General features: G+C 42.9%; 1 protein-coding gene across 4 annotated transcripts in view; it reads left to right on the top strand.

Annotated features, from left to right (window-relative positions):
* The window catches only part of LOC142367474 (receptor-type tyrosine-protein phosphatase U-like), a 255,969-nt gene that overhangs the window by 146,293 nt on the left and 89,509 nt on the right, over positions 1–20,167 (top strand). For all 4 annotated transcript variants that reach the window (XM_075449450.1, XM_075449449.1, XM_075449448.1 and 1 more), the window contains exons 4-5: positions 14,099–14,180; positions 19,149–19,264. In XM_075449450.1, coding sequence (XP_075305565.1) covers positions 14,099–14,180; positions 19,149–19,264 — 198 coding nt within the window. The remainder of the gene's footprint in view (positions 1–14,098; positions 14,181–19,148; positions 19,265–20,167) is intronic.

Raw genomic sequence — 20,167 nt, 5'->3', positions numbered from 1 at the left:
ATCGGGACATGAGAAAGTATCATCCAGTATTAGAGAGTCTTAAAGGCCAACTTCCACTAAAAACCGGTTTTACTCGCTCCTTCTGAAAAAGGGAGGGTCATCCCTAGTTACATACACATACTAGGCTTCCAAGTGTTGCGTCACCTCCACAGGCTGTTTTCCCGAATTTACAGAAACAATGCAGAGCCACGAGCGAATCAGAAAAGCCTGTACATTCTACGTCAAACTGAAAAAAGGCGTTACCCACTTGGGATTATGCCCGCCCATGGAAACCCGCCCCCCTCGGACGGGCCCTATAACTAAGCAGAAACCTGTAGTCTGTGGGGCTCCTCATTCCTCCTCATCGAGCCAATCACTACCACCTTTCCATCAACTACATTTGACACTGAGCATATACAGAATGTTATTTTCTGGAGTAACTAGTTTAACCTTTCCTTGGCTAACCTAATACTAAAATACTAACGCTGCACACGGAGACTTCATAGCCACCATGGCAAATTACATAGACCGCGGAACGTGTTTGAACAAGGGGGGCCACAATCGCAAGAGGGGGTCACCAAAATTTTTGGTCGGACATGATGCATAGTCGAGGTTATGCATAGTATACACGGACACGCACGTAATGCCATCAGTCATGTCAGCCAGCACAGAACAGCGCAGAATAAAATGCACAAAAAAAAGTACATCGGTGGTAACGCAACTGAAACTGCTTGCTTGTACCAGTACTAAAGCACTATGAGAAAGACTGAACCCAGAGAAGTGCACGTTCTGTGGTACTTGGTCAGAGGAATGAATGGGAATATGCTTGCTGTTTTATCAGAGCTGGGCGCGCGCGCGTGTGTATATGAGAGAGAGAGAGAGAGAATGCGGCTGCACATCACGTTGCCAGGAAGATTTTACTTTAAATGTCCAAACAGCCAAAGACACTAATAACCCAAGTCCAAAATATGCCAGCACAGAAGTGCGCAAATTGCCAAAACAGTCAACACAGCACAGAAGGCTATAGCCTACATAGATGAATCAATGGTCATGACTTTAGCCCACAACATGCCAGCACATAACTGTGCCGAGTAAAATGCTCAATCAGCCAACAATACACAACAAAAGCACCTCAGTAAGATGTTAACTCAACTTAAACTCGCTTGTATCAGTACAATGCAGTATAAAAACATTGAACAAAGAAGAGGGACAGGGACGTCTGAGTTTCTCTGCTCAAGCTGCTGCTCCCGCGACCCGACCCCCGGACAAGCGGAAGATGATGGCTGGAAGAGTGCACACGGCGGGTCTAATAAAACTATTGACTTACCCTTAAAACTTCCCAAAGGCCTGCCTGCGTCTCTCATTGGCCTGCACGAACTCCTTAGCGATGGCTGTCATGTCAGTGTCCTCCAGAATGTCACGGTGAATATGGCAGTTCATCAAGTCATTCAGTCTTTTCTGTGTCATTGTGGATCGGAGGTATGATTTCAGTCGACGAAGTGTGGAAAACGAACGCTCTGCTGATGCGTTACTGACTGGGGTGGTGAAAAAAGTTTCATAAGTTTGTGTACTTCGGGCTGCAGGTCTTTTGCGACAGGAACAGCATTCATTGCATTGCTTATGACTCTCACTGACAGTTTGTCATTTTGAAGTGTAGATGTCTTAATCGTGTCTGGCAACATGCGCAACTGTGCGCAGAGTTGATCAAAGTCAAACTCTTTGTATAGAGACGTAATGGATGATGGGAGTGTCACCTCATCCCCGTCCCCAGCTGTCACTAGTAGCCTCTCAATGTCCACCACTACTCCGAAATCACGCTGGTCGAAGCGCCTATCGTTGTGAAGAACCTGTCCCTTGCACCCTCCTGGTTCTTTTTAGCACATCGGGATTGCTTGGTTGATGAGGCGTTGTAAGATCCGTGCAGCACTCACTTGAATAGTGCCCATGGCTAGCCTCAGCGAGCTTTGGTTCGGTTAGCGTAGTAGTTGAAGAACATTTGTCACTAGCCCCTTTCACACTGAGACCCGTTACCATCGCGGGTCCAAATTGCCACTTCGACCCGCGTCGAGCAATGTGAAAGCTTGGCGTATTAGGTGACCCGTGTAACTTGATGTAAAACAGAGTAAAACTTGTCCTCACGTGTCGCTGTTGTTCTGAATCAGCTGTCCATTCTGTCTTTTAAACTCCTCACGTCACGCCACGCCCACGTCCGACCCGCGTCAATTGCTTTCACACCAAACTCAGCTCGGCAAAAAGACTAGGGTCCGACATGGGTCGAAAGGCGAGTCGAGTTGACATGCCAGCCCGGGTCGTCAGTGTGAAAGGAACACCGGACACGCTAAATTCGCGAATTAAACGCGGGTTCTTCCTCAGTGTGAGAGGGGCTTCTGTGCTTGGTTAGTCCACAGTTGAAGGTTGGGGCACAGCTGTCCCATCAGATGATGCTGTGCTTTTTACTTGTTTTGCTTTGAAATATTTTTTATTTATTTTTTTTTTTTTTCTAGGGACGAATGGAGCAGGAGATTGACAGACGGATCGGTGCGGCGTCTGCAGTGATGCGGGCTCTGCACCGGCCCGTCGTGGTGAAGAAGGAGCTGAGCCAAAAGGCGAAGCTCTCGATTTACCGGTCAATCTATGTTCCTATCCTCACCTATGGTCACGAGCTGTGGGTAGTGACCGAAAGAACGAGATCGCGAATACAAGCGGCCGAAATGAGTTTCCTCCGCAGGGTGTCTGGGCTCTCCCTTAGAGATAGGGTGAGAAGCTCGGTCATCCGGGAGGGGCTCGGAGTAGAACCGCTGCTCCTCTGCATCGAGAGGAGTCAGATGAGGTGGCTCGGGCATCTAGTGAGAATGCCTCCTGGACGCCTCCCCGGTGAGGTGTTCCGGGCCGTCCCACTGGGAGGAGGCCCCGGGGAAGACCCAGGACACGTTGGAGAGACTATGTTTCTCGGCTGGCCTGGGAACGCCTCGGGGTCCCCCCAGAAAAGCTGGAGGAAGTGGCCGGGGACAGCAGTGTTTCCCACACATAGACTAATTCGTGGCGGTGCGCCACAGATTAAACACCGGCCGCCACATATTGCGTTTCGTTATTATTATTATTTTTAACGCTATTTAAAAAATACTCGTATTCGTTCAGCTGCATTTCCTTGCTGCTCTTCCTCCGTCTCTCTCGCATAGCCTACTCACACACACAGCCCCTCCCCTCCGTGCTTCCCTGGAAGCGTGGAAGCTTGCTAGTCTCAGCGTCGCGTTAGATTAGCTCAACCGAAAGAATTCACGAAAGGTTGGTATCACGTGCACCTTTATAAAATCACACATTAAAAAGTCCTATAAAAATATTTTATATTTTGAATACAATGTTGTCCCGTCCCGTCCCGACCCATAGCAAGCGATTAACTAGTTGCAAGTTTGCAGTTAAAAAAAAAAAAAATGTAGTTGGGTTGTCGAGGTCTAAACACTAGCAGCTGTGAATCAAATAAAGTAGTTTTTTTAAACTCTTACACTGAAAATGTTTGCTGCTTCAATCCAGATGAGTATTGAAAAATATTTTCCACGATTGAAAGAGAGAAGTGCGTGTTGATGATGATCGAGGAGCAGCCTGAACCGGAGGTATCAGTCTGAAACAGCTGAACAGTCCGACCTGTGTAATTAGCTATGCTATTCATTTGTTTACAATGACGATGTGAATATCTGCAGATAAGCCGGTGTCACACATCCTTAGGGCCATTTCAGACCAGGGCGGCAAAGCGTGGCGGAACGGAAGCGATTTTCACCGGCGGAGGTGAAAATACATGGAAACAGATCTGTCCTTGCACATCGACGCGGCGGTAGTCGGGCGGTAGCGGCGCGGAGACGCCTCCGTCCCGCGCTGCTTTTGAAAAATAGAACTCGAGCGGAATTTGGACGGCAGCAGCCGGCGGCAGCCGGCGGTGTGCCGTTGAAATGAATGGGGAATGCAGACAGGGCTGGAGCAGAACTACCGCGGCTGCAGACTGTCCGGTGTGAAAAGCCAAGTTGAACACACCGCCTGATAACCGGCGTAAGACTGCCGTCGTTTCGCTGCCGCCACGCCACGCTCTGGTCTGAAATCGGCCTTACGTCCCCCATAATTTTCCTTGATGGAGAAATTATCCAGGTTCTTAACTCCCAATGTGACATATATGTCACATTACAGATCTCTGACAGTGGGGGTGGTATTTTGGAAAAAAATTCTGAAATGGGTTCTATGTGGTCTATTTAGTCTGTTATAACCCCCTTAATTTTCATTTAAGTAGAAATGGGTCTGGGTTCTTAAGGGTCAATACAATAAAGTTTTGTGTGACCAATTATTAACGAAGGAATTATTTTGAAGAATTTTAATTTTTTACACCCCCGCCCCACCACCACCACACATTGCCTTCACATCTGTGGGAAACACTGGACAGGGACGTCTGGGTCTCTTTGCTCAAGCTGCTGCCCCCGCGACCCGATCCCCGGACCAGCGGAAGATGATGGATGGCTTTGAAATATTCAAAAATGGGTTTGTGCCTTTTCATTTTGGTTGTATATTCCACGCCACGAACAATCTCTGCAGTCTACCACAATCACTACTTCTGCCACGCGATTTTCAGTGCTGCGCTGTTATAGGCCTACATTTTGCAACATTGACGTGTGAGGTGAAAAATATTGGTTAAGGAAAACGCTTGATTAAATTATTACCGCATGGGTTGTGTTTAAGTTTGATCTTCGACAGGTTTTGAGTTGAAAAAAAACTTGCAGGCTCTCGGATACACACAGAGCGGGGAGGAGGGGGGTTCATTCATTCATTCATGGGAGGGGGCCAATCAGAGACGCCTCATTATCGCGTCAAGGATATTCATGAGAAGGACCGGAAAACCCTGTCGTATCTCATCAAGCCATTCTTCCTGCCCACAAAAACAGCTTGAAACAAAGCAACCATAACGTTTTTTTAAACAGAACCGACGCCTAATGCATTCAATAACAATGGTGAACACAGCAGTATTGATGAAATGACGATGGAAGGTGGCCTTTAAAGGAAAACGTCGGAAAATTTCAATTTTTCTATTTTCCCTGACACCTGTCCCCCAAAATCGATTTCTCACACTGTTTTACATTATTCAACCCATAACCTTGCGCTCCCAGATTTTTTCACTTCTGGCCATGGGCGCAGCCATGTTCAGCCACATCCGGGCATATTTTACGTCAGAAATGCAATTCTACTTGTGCAGCGGAAGGAAAAAAAAATTCTACTTTTGTGGCGGGAGTGTGCTCTAACAAAGTGTAGAGTGTAACTTGGAAATACACAATGATTGAATACTACCTGTATATAGTAGAATTAGAAATTATTTTTATTTCAACATGTATGTTCACATATATCTGTAGTGATAGTCTACAACTGCCTCGTCGGCGTGAAGGAAACCCTTGTAGGTCCCGTCCTGCGACTCATATTTATCCCTGATCGCCCACACCGCACAGGAGGGAATCACTCTTCGGAAGCGCTTCCCAAGTCTCCCATGGAGAAAGTAGGTCACCTGCCGGTAGGCCTGGAAACGGTACACAAGGTTGGGCATGGGGTCCGGAAACGCCTCACGGCTCGTGGATACAACCAGTGAGTCGTTAGCATTTGGCGGCAGTGTCGCGGCTGCTGCGACAGCCACTTGTCCATCCTTATTTTTAGCCTTATCCGACCATCTCGGCTGATGGCTAAGCTAACATAACTTGGATCGAGAGGCTGATCATGATCTGACTCGGACTCAGGCGAAACTTCGCATTCTATCTCCGGGTCCGAGTCAGACCAAGACAGTTCATAAGTGTCTTCCATTGCTGTAGAAAAAATGTTTGCATTTCTGACGTCATGTTGAGTGAACATGGCGGCGCTAGGGAGGGAGAGCCAGAGCGGTATAACTTGAATTTCAAACATTCGCGAATGTTACTCTCTCGGGCTGACAAATGTAAACAAGGTGAGAAATCGATTTTGGGGAACATGTACCAGGGAAAATAGTAAATTTGAAACTTTCCGGCGTTTTCCTTTAAGAAAAAAAACAAGTGAATTTATCCTCAGTGGTAACACTGTTTGTTATGTGTTATGTCATACAGAAAATACCTTGGTTCTACAAAGTATCAGGTCATGAGTTGGACTTCTGCCTTTCTGTTTAGTTTCTGTTAGATAAATTCTGCACTTTTAGCCACTGCTTTAGCATAGTGATACAGCCTGGATCATGAAACAACATGAATTTTTGCAGTTTGTCTGTTGAACTTGTGAAACATTGTAGAGGAAGAGAAGCTCCATGGGCAAACAAAACAGAATGCATAACAGTTGTTGTGCCGATCCGGAAATGTGTTCAGACACCTTCACCAATTCACTGCCGGTTTGGTTTGTGGATGTAGAAAACACTCTTATGGAATAACTATTTAGTCTCCTATAGATGTAGTGTTTGCTCTTCCCTTAGTTTTGTCTCCATGACCATGTTGTCCTCAGTTTCTTGGGTCCAGTGCCTCTGGCAATGCAATTGGATGCAGGAGGAATAATAATTGCTTCCTTATTAGAGAAATATATTGGCATTGGAGACAGCGACTTAAGGGATCTTGATAATCCTACATGAGACTAGTTCTGTGCTCAGGGACTGTTCTGGAGCCCCTGGGCCTATGCGTGCATTTAAGAAACCTGCTCAGCACGATGGACAACACTGCACACCCTCAACATCACAAGCATGTAAGCAAGGTTTCTATTAATTTGCAAAGCAATTGTTTGAAAAAGCAGCAAAAAAAAAAATTCTTAACCAGTATCAAACCTTGAGAAGGAAAAAACATGTGCATTAAGAGATTGTGAAGAAAAGAGATATGTTTGCCAGCTCTGACTGGAAACAGCTGGCGAGTCACGTCATCTTAACCGTTGCCACGTCAGAAGCGATTCATAGGGTTGTTTCCATTTTCCCTAATACACATCAAGTGTTTTTTTTCTGCACATCAGTGGAAGTTTTTCAATTCTTCCTGCTTCTCCTCACCTTTTCTTGTTCAAATCATCAAATGGAAAGTTTGAAGCTATAGGGATTATACAGCAGTGTCTTCAGTCAGAGGCTTCTTCAGCTGCTGCTTTTTGGATTAATATAGTGCTTTTCAATTTAATTAGTTTACATTTAATCAAATGTTTACATGCTACGTTGGTGTTGTAATTTAACATCTCATGATTTCTCTCTTTCTAAAATCCAGGCTACAGATTGCTTCCTGTGATAAAAACTAAAAATTTTCTCTAACTATGATGCAGATATAAGGAAGTAAGGTCCTAGAATGACTACATCCTAGGACTAGAATAATTACATATTTAACTACTTGCAATCTTGTAGATTAAATCGCTGAAAGTTGGAGGTTATGATTTCACCACATTTACATTTTTCATTTCTTTGAGATTTATCTCATCCCAGCCCCATCCTCAGCTTCATCACAGAGGATTTTTGTGGAGGCACTCTCGACAGTTGTTGCTGCGTAAACACATTCAGCTACACGCGCACCCACACAAGGCGAGAAGTATTCGGCATATGGCATCATTCGCCCCCTCCACCCCACTATGGAAGATCCACTGTACTCCTCGCTCCATCTCTTCAGTCTGCAGAGTGAAGGTGACAGGCATGGTTGCTTGCCAAATATTTACATGTTTTACTGTCCACAGCCGATATGGATCAGGGAAATTTTCCGTTCAACACGAGTGGTTAAATTGATGAAACTCCTCATGAAGTCTTGGGGTACCCCCATATAAGAGACTTTAATCAAAGCGCACATGCATGACTAATCACCATTGTCCTCTACTGAAAACTATATTAATAACTGTGCAAATCTACTTTTTACTACCGCCCAGTTTCAAGCTTCAATGCTTGATTTTGCAAGGCCCCCTGAGTTGCAGGATGGATTAAGTAAGTCTACACTATCAGTTCCTTCTTGTTGCATTTTAGGAGCCAAACACAAATCAGCAGGAGGTTCATATTAGAATTTCTGCATGCTTTTTACTTCAAATGTAGCTGCCCAGCTGCCTCCATCCTCCTAACTGTCTAGACTTGCTGCTGAGCTTGCTTTCTGGTGGGGATTTGTTTCTGGTGTCATTTGCTTTTGTTGCTGAGGATGACTCAGCTTCTTCCCGGAAGATGGCACCCTGCTGCTGCCAGCAGACCAAAACTGGCTTCACCCTTCACAGATTGTTCCTGTGCGGTGGCACGGGCCTTGAAAAATGTTTTATAACAACAAAAGCAGGAGAGAAAACTAGAGAATGACATCACCTTGAGCTGATACTCTTGCTTGGACAATGCCATCTTTTTATATTGTTTGCAGAAATAGATTTTCCACAGCGCCTGCTTGTGTGGGGATTGGTAAAGGTTGAAATCCTGCTATCAAATATTAAAGATACTATCAGCCTTGTGGTGACAAACAATAGCAGTAGGCCTTAAGATCCCATCCTCTTCTTAGTCCGTGAGGTGCTTATCCACTGTGTTTTCCTGCATGTGTTTTTTCTTTCGCTGTGCATCTTTATTTCTTCTTTTGTAGTGTATATATAAATATATATGTACATATAGTGCTGGGCGGTATGACCAAAAATACATATCACGGTATTTTTTCACAGTATCACGGTTTCACGGTATATCACGGTATTTTTTTTTTTCATGCATAATTAGGTGTTCACAGCATTTTCTACAGATTGAGAACAGAATTAAAAATTAAAATAAAAATTCTTCAAAATAATTCCTTCGTTAATAATTGGTCACACAGAACTTTATTGTATTAATATTCACATCTTCATTGTAAACAAATTAATAACATAGCTAATTACACTGGTCGGACTGTTCAGCTGTTTCAGACTGATACCTCCAGTTCAGGCTGGTCCTCATCCTCAACACGTCTCTTTTTCAATCGCGGAAAATATTTTTCAATACTCATCTGGATTGAAGCAGCAAATATTCACTGTAAGAGTTTAAAAAACCTAATTTATTTGATTCACAGCTGCTAGTGTTTTGACCTCGACAACCCAACCATTTTTTTTTTTTACGGCAAACTTGCGACTAGTTAACTTTATAAAGAAGGCGTAATCGCTTGTTTGCTATGGGTCGGGTCGGGACGGGACAACATTGTATTAAAAATATAAAATATTTTTATAGGACTTTTTAATGTGTGATTTTATAAAGTTGCACGCGATACCAACCTTTTGTGAATTTCGCCAGCCGTCTTCTTTCGGTTGAGCTAATCTAACGCGACGCTGAAGCTAGCAAACTTTCACGCTTCCAGGGATGATCTCGCTGATGGAGACACACGCGGTGTGCACGGAGGGGAGGGGCTGTGTGTGAGTGAGTAGGCTATGTGAGAGAGACGCATGACTGACAGAGACGGAGGGAGAGCAGGGAAATGAAATGCAGCTTAACGAATACGAGTATTTTTTAAATAGCGTTAAAAATAGACAGTAAACATGCGTGTTTAGAAGCGCAACACTGAAAAGGGTCCCGTCTCAAACAATGTCGCGCGACGCAGCTTTCCCCCGTTGTGTAATCAAATACACCGGTATGGCGGTATAATAAAAATTCATATCATAATGAAATTATAAACCGGTATTCGGTGTGAACCAGTATACCGCCCAGCACTATGTACATAGTCTTGATTTCAGCTGCGACATTCAGTTGGTCGGGTCAGAATTTGACGTAAACAACATGAAAGCATGGATCCATCCTGCCTTGTATCAAGGGTTCAGGCTGCTGGTGGTGTAATGGTGTGGGGGATATTTTCTTGGCACATTTTGGGCCCCTTTGTTCCAATTGAGCATTGTTTAAATGTCGCAGCCTACCTGAGTATTGTTGCTGACCATTTCCATCCCTTTATGACCACAGTGTACCCATCTTCTGACTGCTACTTCCAGCAGGTTAATGCACCATGTCACAAAGCTCATATCATCTCAATTTGGTTTCTTGAACATCACAATGAGTTCACTGTACTCCAACGGCCTCCACAGTCACCAGATCTCAATCCAATAGAGCCTCTTTGGGATGTGGTGGAACGAGAGATTTGCATCATAGATGTGCAGCCGGCAAATCTGCAGCAACTGCGTGATGCTATCATGTCAATCTGGACCAAAATCTCCATAGGTAGATCTGAAGGCATAAGGGGGTCCAACCTTTTAAGAGCAAGGTGTACCTGATAAAGTGGCTGGTCAGTGTATAAGCAGAGAAGCAAGAGATAAATTGCCCCGACAAATGCATTCTTCAGTGTTCTTTAAAAGATACTCTGAAAGCTTCTCATGGCAAACTGAAACCTAACAAGCAACAGTCGAAGGGCATATTGACCTGAATGTAACATTCTTTCACATTTCTCACATTCAACTTTAAGGATGATGAACACAATTCACATCTACAGTAATGGCAGTTTACTTTGGTCTTGTTGAGCAAAGTCTAGTATTGAAGATGAACTTGCCATTCAAAAGACCCTTTCTTTATCTACTATAGCTTCCATCTGCAATATTGGACTACATCTCTTCTTGATTTCCCAAAATACAGAGCAGATCAAAGGGTCATATTCATAGAACATTAGCATATATATATATAAGTTTATACATATTAGCTACTTGGTGTTTTTCTGTGCACTTTGCAGTATTTAAGTATTTTGTTTAAATGAACCACACTTATATGGCTCATTTTAATCTTATTTATGGCCTACAAAGGGTTTTTTCTCATTTACCTATTCACAAAAACACTCATACAGCACTTTACATTATATAATTTCCTCTCAGCACTTGCTTCACTGCAATCACTGGTGGGCATATCAGGTTCAACACCTTGCCAAAGGACACTTTGTTACATGGAGGCGCAGGGATCCAACCACCCATCATCTGATCGGAAGACAATCGTCACTAAATTATCTTTCTTTCCTTTCTGTATTTGTATCCCATTTTCCTAAGTTCACACATGTGTTCTAATCAGTCCAAGATGTTCTTGCATATGTATCTATTCAGGCTGACGTCTGCTGACATCGTTCCTCCCCCTCAAACTGCTCTCAGCTCCTCCTGCATCAAGCAGATAGTCTCATGTGCAGTTATCACCTTTGTAGGTACACACTGCAAACGGATTCCACTGTAGCCATTTGCATTATAGCTGGTGTTTGCATAAGAGCAGCTATTTTGCACCGGCATTATACCTCAGTTTGGGGCACACTTGTGCTCATACACGCTTTTCTCCGAACGAGGGCAGATGCGGAGGAGCTTAATGATGGCTCAAAGCGAAGAGCCGAGCGAATCGATGCCGGTGGGTGCGTTGGCGCGTGATGAATTGCAGAGTTAATCGGTCAGACGTCTCTAATGGCCCGACATAGGAATGAAAAATAAAAATAAATTAGTAGAAAGAAAGCCTTAGTCTTTATCCATCTGCCAAGGCCTTTTGTGGTATTGATTGGCCCGAGGCACTTAAAGCCTGATGTATTGTCAACATTTCAATCTATTGCCCGTCTGAGTGCTGAGTCGCAGTCCGACTTTCACCAGGCTTTGGCATAGACAACTAGCAGTGTGAAGAGTGGGTGAAACCCTGGGACTGCCACAGATACACGCTGGTGTGTCTGATGCAGGTACAGCTTTCATCTTACCCACTGTTAATGTACTCGGTCTTCAAGTTCAGACGTTGTGGCGCTGCAGTAAAAAGTGAAGGGTTGCTTTCAGAGGGAATCATCCAGGCTCTGCCGACTGTAATTACTACTCGGAAAGCCAGGATGACTTTGCTGCACGCTGGGAGGCGTCCCGTTTCACTTTGAGTCTCTGCGTGTGCCTGGCTCATTTAGATGAGTGAGTGAATATTTAGGCTGTGTTTAAGCCCTCCTGGAGCTGCCGTATGGATTTAATAAAAGCGCCAGTAGGGAGAGGAGAAAGAGATTTATTCACTGTAAGGCTCAATAGGTAAAATCTCTTACGTTTACCACTAATCTGATCAAACAACAGTAGAAGTGTGAATATTTGGTGTCATTTGATTTTATATTGTGCTGGCTGAGCTTTCTTTGATTTCTAATTTAATGAATTTACATTACAATAGGAGACCTTAGCATTTCACACTGTTCATAATGTTAGCAGTCATCATCATCAAGTCTGTGATGATTGTGTGCAGTCGTGCACTGGTATTCAAAGATAAAATGATTGAAACCGTCTAAACCTCCTAATGTTTTCCAGTTCGAAAGCAATTAGGATTTTTACATCTATGTATTTATACTCTGAGGTTGGAAAGCTTGTGTTAAGATGACAGCATTTCTGTTGTTGGATGATTCAACACAGAAGCCAAACGGGTTCTGTTCCCTGTCCACCGTTGGTCTGAGAAAGCTTTGCAAGGCCTGTTTGTACCTTTCTGAACAGCTCAAAAAGGTGCAAACGCGAAGTATGGATGTGTTTTCATCTTTAAAGGCAGCTACGCCCTGTGTGGTTTTAGTCTGCTTAGAAGTTCACTTCAAGTCACCCAATGCGACAGGCATCTAATGAACTCTGTTATGACATCATGTTTGATGTGTGCTGAATGGTTGTAGGCTGTATCTGTGAAGAGAAACACAGCATCGCATGAATGAAAAGTATATTAAAAAAAAAAGATTAGGGCTCTGGTGGCGTTTTTTTCAAAGTTGCTTGACAGGAAATGGGGGCAGAGCTGGAGAGGGAGAATGACATGAAGCAAACTGGCACTCGAACCTGCGTCGATCTGAAGATGTGAAAAAGTAGAAAAGTACGTTTTATGAGCTGATAAACTTAACATGACTCAGAACTGCAATTGGTAGCACTATTTCTTTCCATACTGTGTGCATCTCAGCACAGTTGTGCTACGAGCTGGAGGTCACATCACACAGACGTAGCTCCTGCTGCTACAACTAAACCAGATTTGCTTCTTGGTTTGAATTCCACATTGTTTGGCTTCCATCTGCATTGACAGGATTTATTTAGAATTTTTTATTCAGCGGCCCCCAGAATTGCGTTCATAAATGCATCATCCTGCGTTCCTGCTGGTTTGTTGGTAGACGTAGGTTGTAGCAGCAGTCACTCTGCAGGATGATCATCCTAAATATTTGACGCTGTCATAAAATTGTCTCTTGTTACGCCATTACGATCTTCTGCATCAGTCTGCGTGGGTTCACTATGACCCTTCGCCCCCAAATATTTGTAACCAATGCAGTCTGACCACACTGACTGCACACACTCACCCCAGAGCAAAAATATACAAGACTACGAAGATTAGAAGCAGAAGAACTACAGCGAACAAGATTCTTGTTTAGAGAGACTTAGCACCACATCCTCTTCTGCAGAGACCAGATCAGTTTACCACGGACCACACTCCTCCCATTCCTGCTAGAACTGTTGACTTTTCAAGACTGTATCAAACATGTTCCTCACAGAACTAATCATATGAACAATCAGCCATTTCGGTTTCCAGGGATTAAACATGGCCAAGCTGTGTTTTGTGTCTTCCTTTATATTTGTGCTTCCTGTCAGTGAACTTTACTTTATTTTCTACCACCGTCCTTTCCTTGTCTCTGCACACCTTTTGGCCTTTGAGGTCGAGGTGGCTGTAGCTTCACTACAAATGTGCACTCCTGTAGAACTGTACATTTCGAATATAGCTGAAAGCATACAGTACACCTGACATGCCTCACGCAGCTGTCTTGTGGCTGCTTTCCCTTCACAGCAGTGTTAGTGTAGTCATTTATATCTTTCTGTCTTGTTATGGAGCCTTTGTGTAAGATGCGCATAACCTTTCAGAACAAAATAGAGGCTCCAGAGAGCTCTTGTTTTTTGATCCAGATGGGCTTATACTAAATCCTGACATTTCCCTGTCGGCGGTCTACAGAGATGTAAAGCTTCTGCTAATAAGTTGTTCTTTTATAGCTGTGATTAAATTGCTTTGTATGACAAATGCCACGCAGCAGTGAAACATTCCCGATCGAGGTTTAATGCAAAAATATAATTTAGCAACAAAGTTTTTTGATTTTCAAAGAGATTAAATGAAGACTGTGCGTGTTCTTGTTCCTAACAGGAATTTGAACCCTAACTCCCTTTACTTTCCCTCTGTCTCAGTCTACTTGACACTCAAGATGTAATGGTCTGTAGTCATTTAATCTATCCGTTGTCTCCCCAGGTCATCTTTGAAGCAACCGTTTCCGAGGAACGACAGGGCTACATTGCCTTGGACGACATTGTGCTGCTCAATTACCCCTGTTGTAAGTACCCGCTTCTGCAATGCTCATAGCCTACCTGCTGACCTTTACTGAGTCCGCTCGAAGTGTCCAGCTGAACAATGGGAGCCCAGGCCAGAAAGCTCAACAGCTTCTCAGAGGGGATTGAAGACTATGACGCAGTTCTGCTGACAGGGGGGCAATGCAGGCACATATACCTGGAAACTGTCTGAGTGTCGGAGCTGTAATAACACAGCAGGAGGCGTCGTTTTTGTCCTGGATGAACGGCTGACCTTTCCGTTCACTATGGTCCCAGCCAGGTGTTTTGAAAACCAATGGGATAATAAAGGCAGGAAAAAGACAGCGAGTGGTTGTACTTTAAACTCTTCTTCTTTGTCATTATATAGATATTAGGGAGTAAGAATTTAGTCTCTCCCTATGCTCACATTTAAATAAGTGCCCCCACCCAGAAGAAAAATCTTAAAGAAAAGAAGATTATTTGCTCTACTGTGCTGCATAAGTAAAAGCTTAATGTTAAGCTCTTGTTCATCCTGGTAGAAGACTCCATTAGAAAATCTGACCCATGCTTACTTCCAAATGAGAGAGCAAGCCGCCACAGCAGCATATTCTCAAAGTCAGCTTAAAACAGGTCATTTAACTGTTATCATTGTTGAGCAGTTATTGTGTTAGATTACATGTTCACTGTGTTACTGCACAGCTCTGAACTTGTTTTTGGCAGAATGCCTTAAACCCAAATGGGCTTGAATCAAATTTCTTGAGTGTGTTAATGATACGAGCTTCTGGCCCACATCCCAATGCGAGAAACTCTAATCCAAACAAATGCAAATTTCCTTCAATGTTGGTCATTTTTTTTTCTTGTAAATTTTTTTTTTTGGCTCATTCCACTGCCCCCTTGTGATCAGAAATCACTTCACGAAGCTTTAAAAACAAAATGCATTAGTCCATCATCTATTTGCTGCTTCACTTGAAATCTAAAAATACTAAAAATAGGAACATTTCCTCTGTATTTCAGTTGCTAGATGCACAGTTCACACTGGCTTACAGTTAGAATGGGCTGCATAAATATGGGAAAATGTTAATGAATGATAATGTGGTGTATTTATGAGCTCATGAAATTCAGATATGCTTTTCTGGCGCTCGGGAAACCAGACTGGCTGCATATCATAAATCATTGGATCCTCACTGGGAAACGGAGGAACTAAAATAACCCTTTCCAAATTCAGCGTCCGGATTGTTTTTCTTTCTCTCAAAGCAGAGCTACAGTTTACAACTCCTCCTCGGCGTTTCCTGTTCGGAGCAGGATGCGTTTCCATGGTGATTTAGGTTGGGGTGGGGTTGAGGGAGGTAGCATTGACAAATCCCATTAGTGTGCGACTTAGGCAGAGTTTAGCCCCGGTCTAGATGTTGGCAGTTGAGCCCTCATCAAGCCTTTTAGCTGCTGCAAACTGATCGACGTCAACATTACAACCACCTGCTTCATACTATGTTGGCGCTGGTGGAGGTGCTGTAGGTTCGCAGGTGGAGCCTCCGTGGACCAAACTAGTTCCGATACTTCAGTCACGTTTGGATGTGGGGCAGTTGAGAGGATGCGTTTACCCTGCTCGCCCTGTTCCTGAGCAGTTTTGTGGTGTGGGTGATGTTTCCCAGTAACATCTGTACAGATGTCAGGATGCATTCTTTTATCAAAGGTGCTGGTAAACATTTGTAAGATAATGCAGAATCTCTTAGAAACAACAAAAAAATTACAAAGTATTGTGTTGTTTGGCTGATTTCACTCAAAAGCATTTGTCATTTGTGTTTTTTTTTTGTTTTTTACTCAGTAGATCGTGCTTTTAATTCTATGCACTTGTTTTAGACATGACCAATCCAAGCATGCATCATTAATAAGCGACAGCATTACTAATTTAAAGAATGTACATCCCAGACAGTAAAAACGCATTTGTGATTCAAATTACCTTGCCTTTTATTTATCTTTAACGATCTTAATTAAGGCTCGACAGATCCCATATCCACACTACTGAGCTTTCAGATTTCAAATTAAATGTTCCTGGTAATTATTCATGCAAAGGCCATATCCTCAAATAACTTATTTTATAATTGGGGCTTTTACCGCTGGATGATTTGAAAGTTTATGCACGTCTCTCTCTGACAAAATATCCCAACTGGCAGCACAACAGTTGTCCTCCATGGAGTGTCTACTTTGCTTGTTTCCTCTCTTTTGGGGTCACTTCAGCTATCTTTACCCAACACATGATGTATGTGTGAAATTGCTTATTTATGGTTGGAGATATGCACATGAGGAAATGACTGACTGTCACTGTGCTTATTGGATGAACAGAGCATAAAAAGGACTGAAAGAGAGAGAGAGAGAGGAGGAGGAAAATGAGCAGAATGTGAAGTGCATTTTCTGTCATCCTATTCTCAGCCAGATGTTGCTGTTGGTTACTGTGAAAATCGAGCATGACTGTATGGGAATTGAATTTCGTCCTATACATGGGTGGCCAGTTGAAATGTGCCACCGCTGAACAGAACATATTCTGTCTACAAGACAGCAAGATTTGCTCAGCGTGGTGTCTGTCTCACGTACAACCCCGGTTGTAAAATGGGAAAAACAAAAGCGGAATGCAGGGATTACTAATCTCATTAACCAGTAGTTTATTCACAATAGATCATTTAAACCATATCAGATGTTAAAAGTGAGACGTTTTAATACGTTATAAAGAATATTAGCTCATCTTGAATTGATGGCAGCAGCACATCTCATGTTTCCAACTGTGTAGCATCCTCTCTTCTTTCTGTAAACATCTGGGAGACCGGTTCCTGGACATTTTGGACAGGAACTGGTCAATTCTTGTCTGACATGACAATAGTCCTGGGTTTTCTTTGTCTTTGTGTTCTCAGTTGCTGAAAGGTCTGAACTGCAGGCAGGTCAGTTCAGCATCGGACTCTGCTGCTAAAAAGCTATGTTGTTGTAAGAGATGCAGTATGTGGTTTAACATCGTCTTGCTGAAATATGCAAGGCCTTCCCTGAAAGAGGCATCATCTGGATGGGAGCATATGTTGTTTTAAAACCTGTATATACCTTTCAGCACTGATGGTTAAAATGGTGTTAAAAAGTAGATTCTATAATAAACTCTTGATCTGGGAAGTAAATGGTATTATCTTTTAATTTGTTTTAAGAATTTATACTGCGTCAAAGAAAGCATTTGCTGCTCTTGGTGACCAGTGTAGTAACTGGCTGGAGTCCTTAAAACACTTGCACTTTTAATTTAGATTTTTTGTTCTTTTCATTTATCTTAAGATGTTTTAAGTTTAAATTTCAGCTCAGTGAAGCACTTTTCAGTTAGTTACCTGTCTTGTGGAATTGTGCTTAAAATAAAGAACTTTAGGCCAGAGTGTTAGTTGCTCATTTACCAGTCAATATTGCCTAAAAAGACAGGCAGCTATTTAAAAAAAAAAAAGAGTGAACCTGTAAAACTCTTGTTGAATGCAATGCGGCCGAAAATTTGGGTGCACCTAAAGGCCTCGGTATGCTACTCCGTAGCTATCCGTCAATCGGACTCTGTGGTCACGCAGAGGCTATTAAACCTTTCAAAGTTCTCTGTCGGGATGTCGGATACACAATGCAATTCACCTCCCGATCAGAAAGCGTCGCTACGCTAGACGACCCAAATCTCTCGATGTCTATCGTGAAAGTCGCTGATTGATTGTTTACCTTCCGGCTCTGTTCCATTCCTCACAGTGAACGATGGCGACCTAGAGAGAAAGACTGTTGTTGGAGTTGGAGCTTATTGATATTGAAATGCAAATAATTTAGATCAAATGTTGACCGGCACACAGTAAACTCTTTCAAAAATGGCGGTGTTGTTGTTGTGACAGGAAGGAGCTAAACCGGAAAAATGATTCTGGAAATGATGTTGTTAGCCGACCAATCACAACCCTTGCGGTCTCCGCGAGTCTCCGTCACCTCGACGGATAGATAGGAATTTTGGCCGATGCACGCAAGCGACGGAGAGCGTGGCCTTTCCCGGACGACCATAAATCAGGCTTAACTTTTGTGCTGGTGCACCCAAGAAAAAAAGTTGGGCGCACCAGTGCAACCAGTGCAAAAAGTTAGTCTAGAGCCCCGGTCTGACCCCAGAAAAGTTTTCCACTTTTGTCCATTTTAAATTCATTTCAGTCTAGAAAAAACAGCAATGTGTTTGGATCAAGAGCTGTAATCTGAGTTTTTGGATGGCATGGTTTTTAATTTGCAAACGTCTCAATTTTTTGTTGAGGAACATTATTCTGAAATAGCTCCACAGTTATTGGACTCGTTTTTTGCAAATTGCTGAACCTCTCTCCATCTTTGATTGTGAGAAACTCTTCCTCTCGAAGGTGCTCTTTTCATACCCGTCGTGTCATCATGTTAACTTTTTTTCATCATGTAGTTCAACGTGATGAGCAACTCATCATGTTGCTGCTGGAAAATTCAAGATGAGCTAATGTTGTACTTTACATTTGATATATTCATTTGATCATTTGATGCTTTGTATGTTCTGTTGTGAATTAAACAAACCTCTCATGGAATGTACAAATCATTGCATTCTCCTTTATTCACATTTCACACAGTGTCCCAACTTTCTTGGATTCTTGGGTTGTGATAGCAATGAATTTTCTAAGGAGTCGTAAGACTTTCTCAAGTTGAGAGGGTATTGGTGATGCTGGGGTGCAATGTGAAATAAAGGTTTGTCTTAAGCTATGTATTCTTCTGACTTGTCTAAGCTTAAAACCAGGGTAATGATCTGTTATTGGTGGTGAAATTATTCACCTTGAGTCCACTAAAAACACGTTAAACAAAACAGAATCACTTATATTTATGAGGTTGCACTGAGAGCCTGAGGCTCTGAATAGATTACTCCTCACATCTTCGTGTTGAATATATTTAGACAGCGGTGCTCAACTCCAGATGTGCCACTTTCATCACTGTATCTGTGTGTCCTCCTTCCACAGACAAGGTGCCTCATTTCTCTCGGCTGGGTGATGTGGAGGTGAACGCCGGGCAGAATGCCTCGTTTCAGTGCGTCGCCACGGGCAAAGTTTCTGAGACGGAGCCCTTCCTACTGGAGGTGAGAGCAAGAGTGGGCATCTGAGGCCATTTTTGTTTTCTTCTTATTTGTCATCTCTGCTCGAGTAGACAAGACCACATCTCAGAAATATAGAATGGGATCGGAGACCAAATGGAGGGAAAGAGGCAATACAAGGGGGGGCTTTACAGTTTGTCTTTTAATTAGTTTTAGTCTTATCACAATGTATTTTCTGTGGTTACTGTGGTTTCATTTGAAGACAAGGCAACTGGTCAGACTCTCGATGAATTAGTACTCCAGTGGCTGTTTACACAAGGGCCTTTGTTTTGACTGAAATGATACCAGTTAACATCCTGTCCTTAGATAAAAGACTCCTACAAATTCTTACAGATTCCCCACAGTCAGAGCTGCTGACTCCAGGACAGTCAACTGCTTGCTGGTTGAAAGCATCTTTCCCCTAAATGTCCTGCTACACTTATTAGAGCATATTTCAGTGATTTTACTGTCTTTTCTGCCTCAGCCACAACTACCAGCCAATTTAGGAATGTAATGCTCGAAGTGAGTATATGTGATGCCATTATGAATTAGAATTTAGAAACTTTTACATATGAAGTTGTCTCAAGCATTTTATTTTAATCTTCAGGGTCTTAAATGAAAAACCCATGAAAAGCTGACATTAAATGGGTTGTTGAACTTGCAGTGCTTACTGGATCCTTTTCACTAAAAACACTGAGCCAAGTTTCCCAATTGGAGGTCGCCTGCGAAGGCAATCAATCAATAATAATCTTTTGCTATATTCCATATATATGAAAAACCGGTATCATTGTGTTCTGAGTTTTCCCCCTAACTGGCATTAAAAAGTCTAAAATCTTGCTTACTTGAACCTGCGAACACCCTGTTATGTTGTGTTTTTTCCACTTGAAAGATGGAACAATGGACAAGCTG

The sequence above is a fragment of the Odontesthes bonariensis genome, chromosome 18 (genome assembly GCF_027942865.1).
Source record: "Odontesthes bonariensis isolate fOdoBon6 chromosome 18, fOdoBon6.hap1, whole genome shotgun sequence".
In the NCBI taxonomy this organism is placed as follows: Eukaryota; Metazoa; Chordata; class Actinopteri; order Atheriniformes; family Atherinopsidae; genus Odontesthes; species Odontesthes bonariensis.
Note: the sequence above shows the minus strand (reverse complement) of the source record. Positions and strands in the feature narration are given on the sequence as shown.